The 20,563-nt window shown below is 40.0% G+C and overlaps 1 protein-coding gene across 1 annotated transcript in view; it reads right to left on the bottom strand.

Moving 5' to 3' along the window:
- Positions 1–14,906, bottom strand: part of Adgrv1 (adhesion G protein-coupled receptor V1) — a 518,174-nt gene extending 503,268 nt beyond the window's left edge. The window contains exons 1-8 of the mRNA XM_040729011.1: positions 14,727–14,906; positions 12,275–12,424; positions 11,837–11,932; positions 9,630–9,734; positions 8,745–8,858; positions 6,462–7,027; positions 5,884–6,154; positions 3,769–4,098 (exon numbers count right to left, since the gene is read on the bottom strand). Of these exons, the coding sequence (XP_040584945.1) occupies positions 3,769–4,098; positions 5,884–6,154; positions 6,462–7,027; positions 8,745–8,858; positions 9,630–9,734; positions 11,837–11,932; positions 12,275–12,424; positions 14,727–14,906 (1,812 nt within the window). The remainder of the gene's footprint in view (positions 1–3,768; positions 4,099–5,883; positions 6,155–6,461; positions 7,028–8,744; positions 8,859–9,629; positions 9,735–11,836; positions 11,933–12,274; positions 12,425–14,726) is intronic.
- Between the last annotated feature and the right edge of the window lie 5,657 nt (positions 14,907–20,563).

Below are 20,563 nucleotides of genomic sequence, written 5' to 3'. Positions count from 1 at the left end.
ATTTAGTAAGTACCCATTTTAAGAAAAATAAAAAGAAATTAGATTACAAACTAATCCAGTACTGATACACAAACTAAATCAAGCATAAGCTTGATTCTTTAGTAAACTACATTGAGTTTACAAAATAAATTGTAAAGGAAAATATATAGTTAAGACAATTTGCAAGAAAATGAACACATGTACACAGTCATATATGCCTATATTCTTAGAAGATAGCACAAAAAAAAACATAGGTACATCTGAATGACATGTTAAAATAAGAGGCTGCTGACCTGAAAGGGTTAACTCTTGAATCCCAGGCTGATGCCTGGGAATCCAACATGGGACTGATCAAGACCCCCTGAATGGGGGTGTCAGTGAGGAAGCCTAGGTAATCTATCAAGCCTTGGGCAGTAGATTAGTATTCATCCCGAGTATACACATGGACTTTGGACTCCCATCCAACAATGAGAGATGCACTCTCACCCTGAACTCTTGGGGGGAGGGTCTAGGCCCTGCCCTGGATGAAATGACAGACTATGGACACCCCCATGGAGGGCCTCACCCTCCCTGGGGAAATGAGGGGATAATGGGGGAGTTGGGGGAGAGCACAGGAGGAGGGGGAGGGAAAAGGAGAGGGACCTGGAACTGACTTGTAAACCAACATGTTTCTAATCTAAATTTAAACTTAAAATAAAAAAAATTTAATTAAAAAAAATAAGAGGCTGCATTGGTTAGAGGAAAAGATGTATCTGGATCCACTGGTCATGTGTAAGTGAGTTCACATTCATTCCCAGCCATTCACAGATCTCTAAGCTGCTACAAGTGTCCAAAGCAGTGGTTCTCAACCTGCAGGCCACAGCCCCTTTAGCAAACTCTACCTACAAGGATATTTACAATTCAGAGCAGTCGTTAAAGTACAGTCACAAAACAGCAATGAAGTAATTCTATGGTTGGGGATCACCACAGCATGAGAAACCCCACAGGAAAGTGTCGCAGCTTCCGGAAGGCTGAGAACCACTGCTCTAAAGCGTCAAAGGAAGAAAAACATCAATATATTTTACTCAAAACTTTCTACAAATAGGCAGCAAGTAATTTTAGCTACTTTTATCAGAAGGTCATACAATTAATCCCAGTGCTTGTACTTTTGAAAACGACAAAGGGATGATACAAAAGATGATGAACTGATCAAATAAGAAATGCTAATTTTAGTGTCTTGCCTTTGCTGCTCTGGCTCCTTAAACATCTGCAAAACGAAGGTGTTCCCTGCACTCGTAAGGGGCCATTCTTTGCCTTCACATATCTACTGCCTACAGCACACGCCTTCCTAACGCAGTGCCCCCAGCAGCGTGTTGGCTGAAGGGCTCAAAGCATGAGGAGAGCAGCTCCTCCTCCCTGCAGCTCCACTCAGCTCTCCATGCAGTGCATGGCGGCACACTGGTCTCGGTTAGGGTTTCTACTGCGGTGAAGAGACACCATGACCATGGCAACTGTGACAAAGAAAACATTTAATTGCAGTGGCTCCCTTACAGTTCAGAGGTTTCGCCCACTATCATCATGGTGGGACATGGTGACGAGCTGGCGGACTCGGTGCTGTAGAGAAGGAGCTCAGAGTTCTCTATCTTCCAGGCAACAGGAAGAGGTCTGTGTGTCACACTGAGCAAAGCTTGAGCCAGAGAGACCTCAAAGCCTGCCCCTCAGTGACACACTTCCTCCAACAAGGCCTTACCTACATCAATAATCATCTCCTATGCAAACGACACAACTTTCTTATTTCCCTCAGCCTTCCTGAGCCTACAGCGGTTTTAATTCCAAGGAACTATATCAACAACTGATAACAGCCTTTCCCCTACACAAGTGCCCTGCTAACTGTCTGCACCCTCTGGCTTCTGTTTCATGACGGCACACAGAACTATAGAAAGAACACCTTCCTAACCCAAGGTCACCAAAAATTAGTCCTCATACTTCAAGTTTTTCCTTAGTTTTCAAGTATTATAGAAAGCAAATCCTGCCACGTTTCAGTGGAATGTGAAGATAAAAACGACTAGAATAATAATAGCTGACCCAGAGAAAGTCTTAGTGAGGCCCCCATCTACATGGAAGTTACCTGTAGCTACTTTAAAAAGCTATTGGGTATCTTGAAAATATTAATAATTTAGTATCTGGGTTATAACATTGATACAGAACTTTCTATCCACAGTAAAAACAAGTTTTGAAGTATCAACAGAAAATAAATTAGAAATCCAATACAGGAACTGATAAATTCTCCATCAATCCACATGAAACTGTTCAAATCTACAACTATTCCCCAATCAAGCATACATCCTGGTCACCAGGTTGCACATCTTCACCCTTGCAAAGCCTCAGGAAGTTCACGTCACATCTACACTTTGCTGCACATGGACTTTAGGAGGAACCATTACAGAGGAAGTAAAACATAGCCCCAAAGGGGTAAACCAGGAGCTAAGTAAAGCCAGGAGTCTACTAAAAACGTCCCGACCCAGGAGATGACAGAGAAAAAACGTTACTACAGCCAATCTCAACTTTCTTCACCGTGGTGAGGCTGATGGAAGATCTCATACAGGAGCGAGGAAGGGTGATCAGAACCTCCAGAGAGGCCATCATATCTCATGAAATAGAGCCTCGGCACGAATGCCCGGAATTCATCTCAGCAGTGTGATACACAGAAAGCAATGGGAAGTGTTATTACTCTGGCACACACTGCGAAGGGCACAATGGGTGGTGAGATAAGACTTCTTTTATTTGTTGTAGTTGTTGTTGTTTTAATCAAGGTCCCACCCAGTAGCCCTGACTAGCTGGAACTCACTATGCAGACTCTCCTCAAACTTAGATCTGCCTGCTTCTAGCTCCCACACGCTAGGATTAAGGGCATGCACCTCCATGTTCAACTTGAGATACGATTTTTACTTTATGAATCTATTCTCCTTATCTATTTCTGCATTAAATTTATTTGTATCAGAATTTGACAAACACCCTTCACTGTTTTCTAATTGAAGATCCAGTCGATATCAGACATGTGGGATACAGAGCTATCATCCATCTGAAATGAGTGCAGTCACTTTAAACTTTAGCATGAAAAATAACGTACTTGGCAGACAGAAGTTGAGAAAATGTGCAGGAAGGCGCAAGAGGGTGGCGCGGGGCTCTCGACTGGGGGGGGAGGGAGAGCTGACCCACACTTAGTGAACACATGGATTTTTTAATGTACTACTTAGAAGAAGAAAAGCTTTTCAGATTGCTTTCAGTTTCTGAAGTGCTCCTCTACAGTACACCCTGTGAGGAATATTCCATACGTGCTATTCTGGTGCCACACTTTCCGAAGCAAGCCAAAGCTGCGGTGAATCTGTCTCCTGTGCCCTGCTCACCAGCTCTGTGCAGTGACCACGAACTACAGCCTCCTCTGCCTTCCATAGCTGGAGTGTCTTTAGTACCAACTGGCTGAAATACGTATTTCAGCAGAACCCTTCCCTTACTCAGATTTGGTGACATAGGAGGTGATCTACCAGAAGTTTTCATTTTGTTTTCTCTTCTTTGCTTATTTCCAAGTGTCTGTATGTAACCAAGCCGGCCTCCCACTTACTTCCTCCTGCCTCCGTCTCCCTATAGCTGGGATTACAGGTGTGTATCACTAAGCCAGCCCTAAGTAGTTGCAAATAACAAATGGAGTCAAAATTACAAATAAAAGCAAAATGATTGTTAGTTCTTTTTAACATGGACAACTACAGTTGTATTTTAACAAATTTGAGATTATTTTAACCATTAAAGTACCTGTACTAGGAAGTGGGCCTCATTCTGAAGGAACGCGTCATTTCTTATGGGTAATTTTGTAGTAACTTCATTGTTATGTTCTGGGAAAAGGAGGCTGCCTCTCCTGGATGTGTTTAAGATGCCGTCTTTTGCTCTCAAGGGGTCCACAGCTCCAGCAGGAATGTAGAGTGCAGAATAAATGACCTTCACATCTCCTTTAGTTCCTCCTAGTCTCGCAAAACTCAAGGATAAGCATCGTTCACTGGGGCTGCTCTCAATCTTCTGGCTTTGCATGGGAAAAAAGGCTATTTCTCCATAAACATCGTCGCTATCCTGAATGTAGACCAGAAGCTACAAATGAAAGAGAACAGCAAAGTGTCAGGTTACACAACTGGATGATCCAGGCTATTCTGATCCAAAATGATCTCTTTGTGTATGAAGAAGATTAAAAGAACCAGAAACAGTTTGGAAACTTTTCAGAAACTAGAATTTTCAATTTTTTTTTAAGTGGACTAACCCCACATCTGACAGAGGGCTGATCTCCAAAATTTACAAAGAACTCAAGAAGCAAGTCTCCAAAACACCAAAGGATCCAATCAAAAAAGGGGGTACAGAACTAAATAGAGAATTCTCAATAGAGGAGTCTAAAATGGCTGAGAGACACTTGAGAAAGTGCTCAACATCCCTAGCCATCCAGGAAATACAAATCAAGACAACTCTGAGATACCATCTCACTCCTGTCAGAATGGCTAAAATCAAAACATCAGTGACAGTTTATCCTAGAGAGGATGTGGAGAAAGGGAAACACTCCTCCACTGCTGGTGGGAGTGCCGGCTTGTACAGCCACTTTGGAAATCAGTATGGAGATTCCTCAGAAAAATGGGAATCAGTCTACCACAAGACCCAGCAATTCCACTCTTAGGCATATACCCAAAGATGCCCATTCATACAACAAGGATGTCTGTTCCATTGTGTTCATAGCAGCATTATTTGTAATAGGCAGAACCTGGAAGCAACCTAGATGTCCCTCAACTGGAGTGGATAGAAAAAAATGTGGTACATTTACACAATGGAGTACTATTCAGCGGGAAAAAACAATGGAATCTTGAAATTTGCAGGCAAATGGATGGCACTAGAAGAAACCATACTGAGTGAGGTAACCCAGTCACAAAAAGAGAAACATGGCATGTACTCACTCACTTATGGTTTCTAGACATGAATCAGAGGAGTGCCAGCATACAATTCCACTGCCAGAGAGTCTAGGAAACAGAACCTTCATCCAGAGACTGATGAAAGCAGAGGCAGATACCCACAGACAAACACTGAACTGAACTCCTGGAATCCAGTGTCAGAAAAAGAAAACTGATGGGCAAAGGAGTTAAGAATGGGTTGGTTTAACCCACAGAAACAGGTGACTTGAACAAGGGGGAGAGCTCTTGCACTCCAGACTGATGGCCGTGTGGAAAGCATGGGACTGGCCCAGACCCCCTGAATGTGGGTGTCAGTGAGGAGGCCTAGGTAATCTATGAGGTCTTGGGTAGTATTTATCCCTGGCATACAAATAGACTTTGAGTGCCCGTGCCACAATATAAGAGACTGTCTCTCAGGCGGGACTCTTGGGGGAGGGTCTAGGCCCTGCCCTGGATGAAATGACAGTTACTGGAGATCCACCATGGAATGCCTCACCCTCCTTGGTGATCGGAGTGGAGATTGGGTGGGGAACTGGGGGACCTGATGGGGAGGTCAGGAGAGGAGGAGAGGGAGAGGGAGCTGGGACTGACATGTGAAACAAAATTGTTTCTAACCTAAAGGAAAAAATTTTAAATGGTAAAATATTGTGTCTTGGCTTAAAGATGGCATTAGCAACTATGACTAATGGAGAAGCACGCAAAAGCCCGGTTCCACATCCAATGCCAAAAGACAGTTTTGGGGTGCTTGCTTATTTGGGGGTTTTGTTGTTGTTTTGGGTTTTTTCCAAAGACATTCCATTGATGAAGAGAAGTAACAACCACTTTTGCAAAACCAGCCTTCTTCCTGCCACATAAAACTGAGCATAAGCTGGATGTGTCTGCTTAAGGCCCTTAGTTCTTTGGTGTCACTGGAGCACTGCAGGGGTGACACATGACAAAGGCTCACCTCTGCTGGCTCACTCACTTCAGCACCTCCTTGGGTGGAGTGAGGCAGGATTTGAAGGAGGTACACTTCAGCCTCTTCCGGAAGATCGTCATCTATGACAGTGAGAGGAATTGACGCCAGCATCTGCCCTTGTGCAAACCGGAGAGTCCCAGAACTAGGACTGATGTCAGCTGTCACCGGGGAGGGATCAGTGCTGTTCCGTGTCAACACCCAATTGACAGAGACATCTCCATGGGTGCCACCATTTCTGACCACTGTAATTTCTTCAAATCTAGAGTTATTTAGAACACATAAGGTCATATCATACACTCCAAAAAAGCAAAGACCAACACACAAAAAAGGATACGTTTTAATATGAAAAGCACATACATATGGATATAGCCTAAGAACTCATCATATGAATTCATTTTAATAATTAAACCACATTAAAAAAGAAATCAGTAAAGCAGTTACAGAGGAGATGGCACATGTTCTAACGGCTCAACATTGTAATCAACACCATAAAAATTAAATCATGTTACAGTACAATTATGTAACTATGCAAGTAATTATGATTGTGAGTTTAAAATAAGTTATACCTGGATGCTTTATCTTCATCGATTATAACTGGCCTTTCAAACAAAATACTGTTGAATGAAAGAACTCCATAAGGTTTGTCATTTGGCTTAATGGTGACCTGTACAGTAGAAGGACCCACTAGCACGGCATCTCCCTGCAAGGTGTTCTTTAGTAGCACGATGTGAAATGACTCGGCTATCTCTGGTATGGTGTCATCGATTATTTGAAACCTTAAGTGTGACTCATGAACGAAAGCGGGAAAGACCAGAGTAGTGTTTGGCTGAAGATCAATGAAGTCTGCATTTTGCTGGGCATGTGCTGTTGAATTCCCAGTCATAACTTTGTATCTGACTGAAACTTCGGGCTCATCAGATCCAATCAGGGTTCCATCGTCATCCTTTCCACGAAGCACGGGAATAGTCACTATGTGGTCATCCTCAGGGATCAAGTACACACTCTGGAGGAATTTCACAGGACTATCATTTCTCCTCACAATGATTTCAACCGAACTCCTAGAGGCATTAATCTCTGCTCCTCCTTCTACACTTTTCAGCTGAATCAAAAATATTTCATCATTTTCTGGCACCTGATATAGGGTACAAAAAAAACATCTTCAGCCAGAATACCTGAAAACAGGCCCAAGTTTTAAAAAGATGATAAGAAAACCATGATAAGAGGCTCATTTAGATTCCACATACTAAAATGTTAATTTATTTTCAGTTAAGATGGAAAGTAAAATATAACTTAATAAAGCAATGGCATGAAGAATTAGTGATATACATTTGTTTCTTTGAATCTAGAAAACTATAAAATATACATAGTGCAAATGGGAATAAATCTTTGTTAATTATGGATCATTAGTAGGGTCATAAAGAGTTTACAAAGTCTAACAATATCCTAGGATCTGGAAAGTACATTAAATATCAAATAGTTGCTTAATTTCAGCATATGAATTTCTCTTGCATCTCTCTATGTGATTTCTAATTTAGGAGTCAATTCTACAATATTAGGAGAACAGTAGGCCTCTCAAGAAAATGTCTTAGAAGAGTCATTTCTTCACAAAATACTAACATTACTCAAGAAAATAGTTTTTATAGCTTACAGTAATCCCAGAGTTACTCTCCAGTGTGCCTTGCTATTCAAGTTTTGCATTCACTGTAAATTCTATTTTATGAATAAGAGAAAAATCCACATTATTTTACCTCTACCAGTAGCAATATAACAAAGTAAAGACACTTCTCCAAAAAAGCACTATTAAATCATTTAAATTTACAAGTTCAGTAATTAATTCCTCATGCACAGATCATAACCTACTATTGCTCTAGGATTGCAGTCATAATGCTACCAAATGTTCCAGATATTTTTAGAAAAATCTGCCTTAGTTTCTTTCCTGAGAAAGCTACTTAAGTTTCTAATGCATTTTCATTAAGTATTGTTTGTGCTTTGGTTATAGAATTTTTGTAAGAAGTTACACATTTCTATCTATTTTTTTCCTGTCTTTGCTTCTTTAGCAATACCTGGATTCCTTCCTTTGCAAGATTTACTGGCTCATGAGCAACATCTTTGTTCACTACTATTCAGATTTGGGGTTGCCTCTGCAATTGAGCTATGGCATATATCTAAATCCTCAGTGGGCTACACATGAAATATAACTATAAAATCTTCTCTATAACAGTGAAACTAAAAATTATCTAGAGATAGAAGCCATCAAGATTGTTCATCAGTTAAAGATACCATTAAAGCTGGTAACCTGGGACTGATTCCCAGAAATATGTGTATAGGGCATGCGTACACACATACTCAAGTTAAATACATATTTTAACCTAAACAAAAGTACCAACTGAAGTAGAATTTTTCCTGAACTTCTGCTGAAACACAGTTGCTAGATAAGCACCCATTTCCTGTTCAGATAATACGCGATTAATGAGAATAATAACTAGATACTACAAAATTCCTCAATCTTTATATTAAGTTTAGTTGTCAATTAATATTCTAGTTCATTTTAAGACACTGGGGATAGAAGCCAGGGATTTTTGCACATGGTAAGCAAGCACCTCTCCACATGTCCAGCCCTGTAAGCACAAATTAATATGAAATAAATCAGGTAAATATATGCAAGCTGCATGCCCAAAGAACAGCTTGCTACTGGTGGCTAAAGAACAAATGGGTATAACACATTAACTTGCCAAAAGACTGCACTCTTGATTAATTTCAAATAATGAAACAACTTAACATTAGAAAAATGGTTCTAACAAGTTTCTGTCACAGACCCTGTCTCTTCCACATATTTAATACTACCCGACCTCATCATCAAGTACTGTCCAGTTGTGAATTACGGTGGCCCTGCCTGGTGGGAAGGTGATATTTCCTCTAACTGGATTCAAATCTTCTTCAGGGGGATTTGGACCACCTGAAACCTGCAAAGACATACACAGTGCACCAGTTAAACAAAACATCTAAAAACAAAGAAAGCACTTCTGTCATGTCAGCTGGCAAAATTCTGAAGTTTAAAGACAATTTAAGTAAGTCACATGAACCTGCATGAGAGATCGCCTTTCTAACAGAATTACAGACTTTGACTATGATTTCAGTAAACTGTCTTTTCTAAGATTTGGGGTTGTTGTTTTTTTAAACTGTTATGTTAACCTGGGGGGAAAGCTGAAGAAAGGCATCTTCTTCAGAAGAAGCATATTGAAGATGAGTAAATTCCCTGAAGAAACGGGGTCTAGTTCCCGCTCTATCACAAGTTGTGTGACCTTGGGCAAGCCGCTTAACAACTCTGCACAGCATTTCCCTCCTCTTTAAGGTGAGCAAGAGAGCAAGGAGATGAGATCGTGTAACCTCATTCACTGAGGTGTTTAGTGAGAAGCATGTGCCTTATCTGTTAGGTCCTAAATATAAAAGTTGTAACACAAGCTCCCCCATATTGGACTTCCAGTTAACAGACAACAACAAATGACAAGTACATCAGCATGCATGTGCAGCATGGGGAAGAGTATTCTAGAGAAAAACTGAAGGAGATCATGAGGGAGACCAAGTGCTCGGGGACAGGATGGCTTCCAGTTTCAGCAGTTACAGTGTAAGTAAGGCATAGAGTATACGGCAATACAAAATGTTCTACAACTTTTGCCTGTAATTGGCTAAACTCTTAACATGTTATCGCCTAAAATTATTTCAAGTAAACTTACATCAAAAGTCACAGTGACCATTCCATAGGTCCCCTTCTCCCTGATGAGAGTAAGAGGCACAGATTCATTTCTGCTCCTTGGCTCAGTCACTGAGATCGATGAAGGCTATTGGGAAGAGCAAAGACAATCAGCCATTGATCAGTCAGAGAGAGGCAGAAGGTGGTAAAGCTACTACCTAAAAAGACTAAATTCTACCGCAAATCAATTCAGGTTGTGCTCTTAAGGTGTGCGTTTCCAGCTGGAATAAACTGTAGATGACAAAAGAATGATGCATTTAGCAGAACAGAGTAAAGAGAAAGCAAAGCATGCAATCAACAGGTTTTCCTGGCCCTACTAATGTCTGTGTGAGCAATCTTAAAGGCAGCCCAGCTAAATGGTAAATTAAGATGCTTCAAAGAGCCCAGGAGGTCACAAAAATAAGTTACACTCGAAGACCAAGCCAATGACTCACTGGGGCCACTGTACCTCATAATTAGTGTCTCTTAAATACAGACAGTTGCTAATGAGTTTCAGAACCAGGAAGAAAATGACTATCAGGAAAAAACAAGAAGGACTTCAAATGCTGAAACACACTGTCTCGGGTTGGCTGAAACACAGGGCAGATGAGGCACCGGAAGCTCTTAGTGTGTACATGTTCTAGGGCAGCAATCACAACTTAAGAGTGGCAGTGACACAGCCATCCACTAGCGGGGCTAGGACTACCTGCCTCAAGGGTTTGTGATTAGATTCAATGACATAATTTACATCAAGAGTTTTTCCTACTTCTGGCACATGCTGAGCGTCCGATAACTGTTGGCTGTTACCCCTGTACCAAGGCCGTGTTCATTATCAATATAACTGTTAAAATGCTGGAGACAGAAGCATCCTTGAGTGCTTTCTACAACATGGAACTCATATGGAGTCTGTCAGAGTGCAACCAACCCCAGAGACTAGTCCTCATTCCCACAGCACAAGGTGCACAATGAGAGAAGAGAGAGAGAGAGAGGAAAGAAAGGAGAGAGGAAGAAAAAGAAAAGAGAAGCAACTTTTAAACAAATCAGTAGGAGGCTCAAAGGTAGGTATAAAGGTGTGAAGGAATTATACAGAAGAAATTGTCGCATAATTGTCCCTTCTCTCGAGAATTCCTAATTAATGTAATTAACATTTATTAATGACAATACATTGTAGACTACCCAACATCTACTAAATTTAGGTTAGAAACCCCCCTTTTAATAAAGATAAGGCAAGCATGAAGACCACATTTATCTACAGCTTGCCTTGTTACAAAGATAACTTTACAGAGCTGTGACATAGAGCATACAAGTGCAGGAGTGTTCGAAATGGAAAATGAATAAAAAGCTAGAGACTGTGGGATCAGATTTTTCAACATTGCTTAGCAACAGAATTCAAAAAAGACTATCAGGAAGATTATTATAGTCTCTAACTTGGTATCCAAATTCAGCTGTGTGGAAGACAACCTTTAATTTTAGCTTAGGAGCTGGAGACATTCTCTCTCTAGGAAAGACTTGTCTTGTGTTTTTGTTTCTAAAACTGAACCCCTGCAAAAATGGGATGGGCCAGAATAAAAGACCTTGATGAGGGAGGGGAAGTAAACTTCAGGAGATGAGACAGAGTTTTAATTTCCATGAAATATGAATTAATAAGATAATTGAATATTAGGATTTTCAATTTAAAAGAATATGAATTGATATGAGAATTGAATGAGAATATTCAATAAAAGAGAATATGAATTGATGTGAGAATTGAACTGCAATAACTATCACATCTGTAAGTTAACCTTAAGTTTACGGTAAGTTTTCTCACTTCAAAGTCACTCCAAATATACAGAAGAGTCTGGAAAACAGACCAGACTTGCTAAGTGGTATTTGAAATAAACACATACATACATACATACATACATACATACATACATACATACATGCATACATACATACATAGAACCCAAGAGCGTATCCACACAAGAGGCCAGGCACCAGATGACAGGTCAATGGTTAGAAAGGGTTATTGTAAGTGTGACCCCTGAGCACAAACGCCTCAGTGTATAACAGTGTAAGCACACAGAGCACAGAGTAGCCACAGGGTTAGCATCAGACTTAATCAAAAATCACAACAAAATAACATGAGCCAACATCAAAACAAATTGGTTAAAAGAAAACTGAATGTAGTAGAATCTTGCAAGCATTACAATCTTCACACTGTAACCATACCGCACTAAAGGAAATAATTCCAAATGCATTGTCATTTGACAATATTGTCACAGTAGCAGTCCTTGGCCATCCAAGTTTCACATTTGCTGAGGGTTTCTAAAGTAAAAATAAACAAATAAACAAATTATTCATTGATTATTAGAAGAAAAATAATCTTTTGGCAGAATTTCTTTCTTCAGTTACTAAGAGTATGAATAAACCACCTATCTCTCCAATCTATAAGCAGGTAACAGCTTTGGGGGAGGTAGAGATTTTCTTCAGTGGTGTGTCCACTGGCCAGGAGAATATGCTTCTATAAACAAAACCTCACCCACACATCTATTAAAGAGACCTATAAAAACCACCAAGATATATATCCCTTGACTTATTACTAATTCAGTAGATTTTCAAGTGTTAGAAGATGTTTTATGAACTCAAAGTTGAGGAGAATGAGCTTACCTGGAATGTCAAGTGGAAAGTGAAAGCTTCATCAGGCTCTGGGAGGTCGTCATCACACACTGCTATGTACACAGTCCTGTTCGTTCCCCCAGCAGGGATAAAGGCAGCAGCATACGTATCAAAAAAGTCGCCAGTATCTTCTCCATTCAGCTACCAAAAGAGAACATTCTCACTTAACAAGGAGCAGACAGGCAAAGCCAGCACTCAAGTGAGCAATCAAAAGGAAAGGCATAGATCAAGCGGCATTGACATTTGTAACAGGGTATTTAAAACAGGTATGACTCAGCTTCTGAAAACTATTACACAGCCAGGGAGACGGCTCGGGGGTAAATATGCTTGCAGCCAAGCCTGATGACCTGGGGTCTACTCCCAACTCACACGGTGGAAGGAGAGGTTAACTTCTGCAACTCGTCCTCAGACCTCTACCTGCGTATCCACAGACACACATAAATTATTTTGAAAGGGAAAAAAACACAGAAATATCTCATTGTATATAAAATAGTTCTAAATGAAGTGGAATCAAAGTTAATTGAACAAAAAATTAATAATTTCATAGAAAAGCGATGTTAATTTTCCCTCTGTCTCTTAGCTGATCTGGTATAGGCTACAGCCTAGTGGGACAAATTAAGGCTAAAACTCTGAGAAAGGAGATGTGGGAAGCAGCCTGTAAAATTTAGGCAGTGCTACTGCTTTCCCAAAGGGGAGGGGATCTATATCCAAAACTTTCTGCCTGAAATTGTGCTTACATTATCCACAGCAACTGAAGTAGAGACCCAATTTTTTAGAATCCCAAAGTTTTAATCATTATAAACCCTCCTAAGATCTTAATCTGTGGATGCAACATTGCTATCAAGACTCTCCATGAAGTGATAATTACAGTGTTATAAAGGAAAAATTCACTGTACAAATTCAAATGACATATCCTTCACCAGAGCTCAACATTAATACTTTAGGGAAAGTTATTTAACACAAGTGAGAAGAATATATTTGGGGAAATTTAGTCCTTCTCTAGCTCTAATTTACAAAACCGTGTTTTAGATAGATGAGAAATCAAAATAAATTGAAAAGTGTTGAGAGGGTGCTGGAAAAGTGCTTCTTATAACTTGCTTTGGAAATGACAATCTTTTAGAAAGTATTATCAAGAGGCACTGGGCATACATTAATCTGCTCTGTGAAAAATTAACCCATAATACAGGCAAATAGTCATGTATATAAACAGTTCTTCAGAATGACACTCGCTATCGACAGCAAAACCTGAAGGCAGCATGAAGAAAAATGGAAAAATGCTTAGAATAGAATGATCTAACAAGAAATGCAAAATCTAGTAACCTGAAAAAGGTAAATTGCATCAAAAGACTGTCAAATACAATGCACACTAGAACCAGAAACAGAGTCAATAAATGTATACATACATGTCAAATTGAACAGAAACTAAAATGCACAAAATTATCACCTTGGGTTTGTTTTATAGGTAGTTTTTCTTTTCACAGTATTTTACAACATAATTATTGCTTAAAGAATCACTTTGGAAGAGCTAGGAGATGAACGGTGAATAAACCGCCCGCCCTGCATGCAAGCAGGCTTCAGTTCAGCATCAGGGAAAAAGCCCAGGGTAGCAGTCCTGTCATCTATAACCCTAATGCTGTGGAAGGGGTGGATACCAAAGATCCCTGGGGATGCCCAACCAGCCTCTCTTGTAGATCGGCAAGAGGCAGGTTCAGTAAGAGATCCTCTCTTTAAAAGTAAGGCAAGAGTGATATAGAGGAAGACATGTGATACTGATCTGGCCTATGCACACCAAAGTGTGTGTGCACCCATATGCACATACGTACAAGTGCACACATACATAGACATGCAACAAACACACACATTATTTTTGCCACCAAAATTTGAAGTACATCGGGCCTCTAATATAACAATATCCTTATTGATCACATGACATTGCTTTCTGGGTAAAAATATACATAACATTAAACATCCAATCCTAACAGACTTTATATAATAAAGAACTTACACAATATAGTTAACTTTTAATTAAGTTAACATACTTCATTTCTCCAACAGCAATGACTCTCTAACTGAACTCAGGGTTTCTTTTTGTTTTCTGTCGTTTGTGTCCATCAAATATTGTATATATTTAAGTCACCTTACAATGAATGACTGAAGAAAGATGCTATGATTCAAATTACCCTAAATAAAATAGTTTTATTTTAAAATAAACATATAAATGATTTAAGATAATTATCCTTTATCTTTAAAATACACCGGTCAGTCAGATGTTCATGACAACACTGATCCTCTAACCGACTTATAAACAACAGCTCATTCTCCAGATCATTTATCATAATGCAACTCAGACTCAGAACCTCAGTTAAAAGCTTTGTTCCTGCTAAGACTAAAACTTGTCACATGCATTTCACTTTTAAAAACTAGGGCTGCAGTCCTTTCTTACCGACACGATGGCAGTGACGTTTGTTGGCTCTCCTATCCTCTCAATGACAAGACGAATAACTGTGGTACTTGTTTCATTAACAAAAAATTCTGTTTGTCCTGCAAATCTTATTTCTGCTTCTCCAAATACAAAAGAGATGAGCAAAGCTGACAGGTTTACTAATAAAAATGAAGAGATCATCCCTAGAGAAAACAAGAAACAAAGTCATAAAGCTAAATGGTATATTCTCGTTATATTTTGTTCTCAGTGTTACAAAGATTACAAAAATAAGCAATTAAGAGAGACATAAATACATCAACTATTAAGACATCCAACTTGAATGAGTGATGATAGGAGCTAAAAAAAATCATAATTTGCTTTGTTTTTCCTTGTGCTATTTAAAACTACCTGCTGTGTTTATCTTCTACATCAAAATAATTATAAAGTAAATGTTATCAAATTTGTTTCTTTAATGACCCCAAATGACTTATTACTATATCCATAGATCAGTGCATCTCTCAACCTTCATCAATCAGAGAAAGCTTGCTCTTGCAGTAATGACAACTGGTCAACCTGTAGAGACTGTGGAGTACTCAGCCCTGAATGGCACCTTCATATCACACCCTTCCACACTGGGCTCAAAGATCATTGGGGAAGAGGGGAAGGGAAGATGGTTTAGGAGGCACCAGTCGGAAGCAGTGGGTAAGTTCAAGAAAATGGTGTTTTTTCAGACACAAGACTGAAATTATGAACTCTAAGTGTTCCTAAGACCGGCTCAAACTCCAGCCAGACAGAGTCCCAGCATGGAGGCACAGAGGTCAGCATGAAATCGCACATTTAGGTCAGGAGCTAATAACATTTAATAGCTACTGAGTAGGTGAAAGTCTGTTTTCTTTAATGATATAACCCCTGGGGGGTCAACCACGCCCCAGGACAAGCCCCACTCCCAAGAGCCATAGGATAGCACACAGTGGAAAACAGTAAGGAAGAAAACTCGATTTTGGTGGGTGTGGAGATGAGGTTAGAGAAGGGAGGAGGAATTGAGGAGTAAGGGTAATCAAAATGCATTGTATAAAATGACCAGACAATTAGTAAGAATATTATCAAAACTAAAGAACTAGAATTTTGGACACTTTCCCCAAAAGGAAGATAAATCAGTAACTTGACATAAACATTTTTAACATAGTCATGTGTCAAAATTTTACATCTTAACACATTAATACAAATTATTTTATTAACATATGGAAAAGTAGTTATTTTTTAACTTACTGAAACTTACTATTTCATCTAAGAAAAAAAATATGCAAACCCATGAAAAAGCAATTAAATCCATATTTTCCAAATAAAACTTGCTAAGTAACAGTCATAACTAAATAGTTGAAGGTAAACTTTAAAATTAATTGAGTCCTTGGTTGATATCTACATTTTCCTTGACTCTTTACTAAGTCTCAAAAATAACTATTTGAAACTACCAATCCTTCCAAACAGTTCCATTTCCAGGACTTAAATTTCCTTTGCTAATTTGATTAGCTAAACTGCCAACACTTCCTAGAACAATGTCAACGTTGCTTTAGAATGAGCAAATTCAGGCAACCGTGCCCCATTCCCATAAGTCCTGCCTCTTTCTTTGTCCCACAATCCATGTGTTTACGCGATAGAAATGTTGTTCCCACTTTTAGCTGTGTGCCATTCAGAGCTTTGAAAAGCACAGCCCTGCGGTGGCCTCACGGAAGCCTTGTTGTTTTGTGATGTAGATGCACCTCAAAAAATGAGAGCAATTTATCTCACGGATCGTTAAGATTCCATGGCTCTATGGGACCAGTCACACGAACATAACGCATTTATGCATTCTAAAGGACAGTGTTCTAAAGCACGGTCACATTACCTATTCTAGGAGCCAAAATGCTTCCTTTTAATCTTTCCTTAGCCAAAAATCAATGAAATTCCACACATGTGGTATTTCTACGTGGCTACACATAACTTTATATGTGAGGAGTACCGAATGTATCAATCCTTGATATATTTTAGAGTTTAATTAGAATATTCCCTGTCCAATGTATTCCGTCAAGCACCTTCACATTGTATGACAATGTCTTACATGCCTCTTAACTGTAAACTCACACAAAGGGAGACACAGAGTTCAAATGGAGTGCAAGGAACATACAGAGACTGGGGCTTACAGATGCCAGGGACTTGGGATTTTGTTGGGTTTTGTTTGCCTGTTTGCTTTGCTTTGCTTTATTTTATCTGTCCCTAACCTATAGCAAAGTGGAGAAGATAATTTTGGATTCTGTAGCCAGAGGGATTTTACAGAGCAATTATGACAACCTATGGGAAAGAAATGACCTAGAGGTAATGAAAATAATAAGGACTGGAAGGGTGAGGAGGAGCAATTTGCACCCCAGGTATCAGGAGAGACAGCAGCTTTGTGATGTTAAAGACCTTGACCTTGAACACCAAATATCGTAGCACCTGGGTTGTGGAGCTGCAACGGTCATCTGTGTGCAGAGGTGGGCAAGAGACAGTGAGAAGACAGCCTGAGGAGAGGGTATCACAAGCTCAGCCGAGCTGCTCACCAAACTGCCGACCTCTGCACTGGGTACTAAGTCAGTTCTCACTCAGAAACTCTGATCTGAGAGATCGAGGCTGGGCCCTGGAATCTACAGTTTATAAATACTCCTTATTACTCTAATGCAAATGCAGGATACACTTGGTACATGTACGAACACACTGCTCAAACTGTGAGGAATATCTCTTAGCGGGGTCATGTAAAAGCCCATATCTGCAGCTCTAAGTTAACTCCTGGAGTTTTCAAAGCCACAGGTGGGAATTTGTCATATGCTTTCTCCTTGGTTTTTTTCTACCTATTCTGGTGCTGTACTTTAAGGTTCCATGCATCCTTAAAAAACAGTTATGACCTAATAGCATCGCAACAGCAAATATTTGTCTGTACAATGTTATTTGAGTACTTTATACACATGAATGGATTCCATTCCCAAACATCTCTATGAATGTCCAAGAACCATTAGCCTCATCTACAGCTGTAGAGACTGAGATACACACTGGTTAGTTAGCATACACAGTCGGTCAGGTATGTCAGTGGATAGGCAAGACTGTATTCCTGAACTCTCGGGCCAGAATCTCTACTCAGAAACCTATACAGCCTTTTAATTCATTCCTAAAAGTTAACTTGTTCCCCTCTTAATAACAGACTTACCATGCTACATTTCAAGCATTCAAATTCTTTAACAACATGTAAAATACCCCAAACTGCTGTGGCCATCTGAAAGTCTTTGGAGCATTGGAGGTATTTATGACACTGCAGGCCCCTAACATACTTTAAACATTTAACAGCAACTTTTCATATCAAGATTAGTGAACTCAAATGCTGGATTCTTACAATGTGCCACGCAATTAGAGCACCCACACCTTATGTTAATCTCAGGAAATTCATTTTAAACTGGCCCACATCAATGAGTGTTGAAATTATGCAAAAGGAACAAACAGGCATGTTTGGAAATGCCTCAAACTGCGTGACATCATTGGTAATTGCATCTTTTTGCTTTCATCTTTCACACCATAAGAAAGGTTGTGTGGGTAGAGCTGGCACTCGAACAGAAACAAAGCAAGGAAAATGAAGCCTCCTTTAGAAGGCAGGCGTAATTACACTAAAGCACAAAGTATATGTTTTAGAGTAACTAAGAACATTTTCTGTTATCATACTAAAAATCAAATATATGAAAATTCCCTTTTAGATTAAACTCAGAAGACCAAATGTTAGTAAATGACATTATTATAAATATGACTAATATTTCAGATCAAGTTTTCCTCTTAGATATTTTAAAAATTTGCATGCCCTTTAGGAACACTTATTTTAAATTCCTTTATAAAATGAATTTTCAGCAACATATGTTTAAAGACTACAAAGTACATAATTCATATTCTGCCACAATTGTCAGAGAACAATTTTAGCCTTGTTGAAATCCTGCATTCTCTTGATAAAGACACAGTACTACAGCATTCAAATCACCCCTACTATCGTGTCTCCTCATGCCTCCCACTCTTGCCTGGTATAACTCAGAGAAAATCATAACTGTTGCTGCCAACAAATTGCTTGTCCCTCAACAGAATTTTTACCATGTTCAGAGATTAGAGAATTAGCATACATTCTTACTTATTTCCCAGATGGCTTGTCTGAATAACACAGAGATATAAAGGCATAGGTTCTAAAGTTCTAGCAATCATATTCATTCTAAGTCACCTAATTCTGCAAGGAAGAAAAGAGAAGTAAATTTTGAAATATATTTGAATAGCTCTTAAAATATAAATTGAATGCTTTCAGAGATATATCATACAGTTTGCTATATCATTCATATGTTCAGAGATTATTCTACATTGTGTAATCCCTCTGCTAATCACTGAGAACCCAAAATTTTAAGGCATGATCCTAGACTCCAAGATACACACAGGAATAGGCACATGTGTGAAAAGTCAAAACCATGACAGAGCTTGAGAACTTTTGCCCTGGGATGTAAGTGTTCTGTGACAAGTTTTGGATTGTGATGACTGGGGCAATCGTCCTTCACAATGACACGAAGCCAGCTCAGATGAAGACAGGGCCAGAGATGGGAAGAAGCTATGTCTCCATAATCAAGATGAAGCTCTGGGATGAAGCCTTGCCCTGGATTTTTCAGCTGTTGTGACAATAAGTGACAGTTGTTTATGGGCCAATGAGACGTACAGTGGGTAAAGGGTCTTTGATATGAGCAGGACAGTCAGAATTTGCTCCCTGGAACCCACAAGGCAGAAGGGGAGAATCAATTACTGCAATCTATTCTCTAACCATAGGCATGCTGTGGCATTCACCCACCTACCCACGTACATACACGAATAAGAAAACACTCAATTTTTGTGTCTTCTATGTTGGTTTCAACTTTATCATTTTCAACATCAATATTTATCTACTAACAGCCATTCGGTGGTGGTTTGATCCCATTTCACAACACAGCCCGTAGAGGCCCCTCCCATTTGCCAACAGTGAGTGGCAGCAGTCTTCCCCAGGCATTCATGGCGGTCGCCACACGAGCTATTTTTCCTTTTCTCACACGCTCGTTTCCGCCGCCTTTATTCAGTCCACCGCAACACATGAGTAACAAGCACAACTGGATAAACCAAAGGTGGCTTCAAAATAGACAAACACAAGAGAGCAGTGACACTTGGTTCCTGAAAGGAACCCAGCAACTACTTAAATGAGACTCCTTCCTCTCTGATATCTCTAGCTTGAATCAAGTTGACACACAAAACCAGGCAGCACAATGACCAGTTGTAGGTCGTAGGTTCTGCCAAACCAAGCCCAAGGTTCAAGCCAAGGCAAGGGCACAGCTCCAGCTCAGGCTCCCATATGTGCCCAGGCCTCTGTGAAGGCCCCAAGAGAAACGTGGAGACGAATGGACTGGGGAGACACACATGCACGCTGGTTGCAGGTGATCAAATCTGCAAATAGTGCTAGATGCCGTCTTCATGAATAAACTGGAGGCAAGATCCGTCTGTTTGTTTGTTTGAATTCCTCAAATTGCTTCATCCTTCCTGTCCTGCAGGACATGGCATTGGGCCATGATGACAGACTCAAGAGAATGCTGTCCACCTGATTCTGTACACAGGGCCGTCCAAAGATAGTGGTTTTGCCTAGGTTCCCGGAGTTGGCTGTGTCTGCCTTCAGCAAGGCCTGGTTCATCCGCTATACTTCCCTCTGAAGGAAGGAGGAGAACGTCTTTCTGCCCTGCTCAGCGTGGGCAGCAGATGTGTGGCCCCATGTGTTGGAGCTCCCTGCTCAGCGTGGGCCCCATGTGTTGGAACTC

This window comes from Mesocricetus auratus, unplaced genomic scaffold (assembly GCF_017639785.1).
Source record: "Mesocricetus auratus isolate SY011 unplaced genomic scaffold, BCM_Maur_2.0 Super-Scaffold_100020, whole genome shotgun sequence".
Lineage (NCBI taxonomy): Eukaryota > Metazoa > Chordata > Mammalia > Rodentia > Cricetidae > Mesocricetus > Mesocricetus auratus.
The sequence above is the reverse complement of the archived record's forward strand: the minus strand, read 5'-3'. Positions and strand labels throughout refer to the sequence as shown.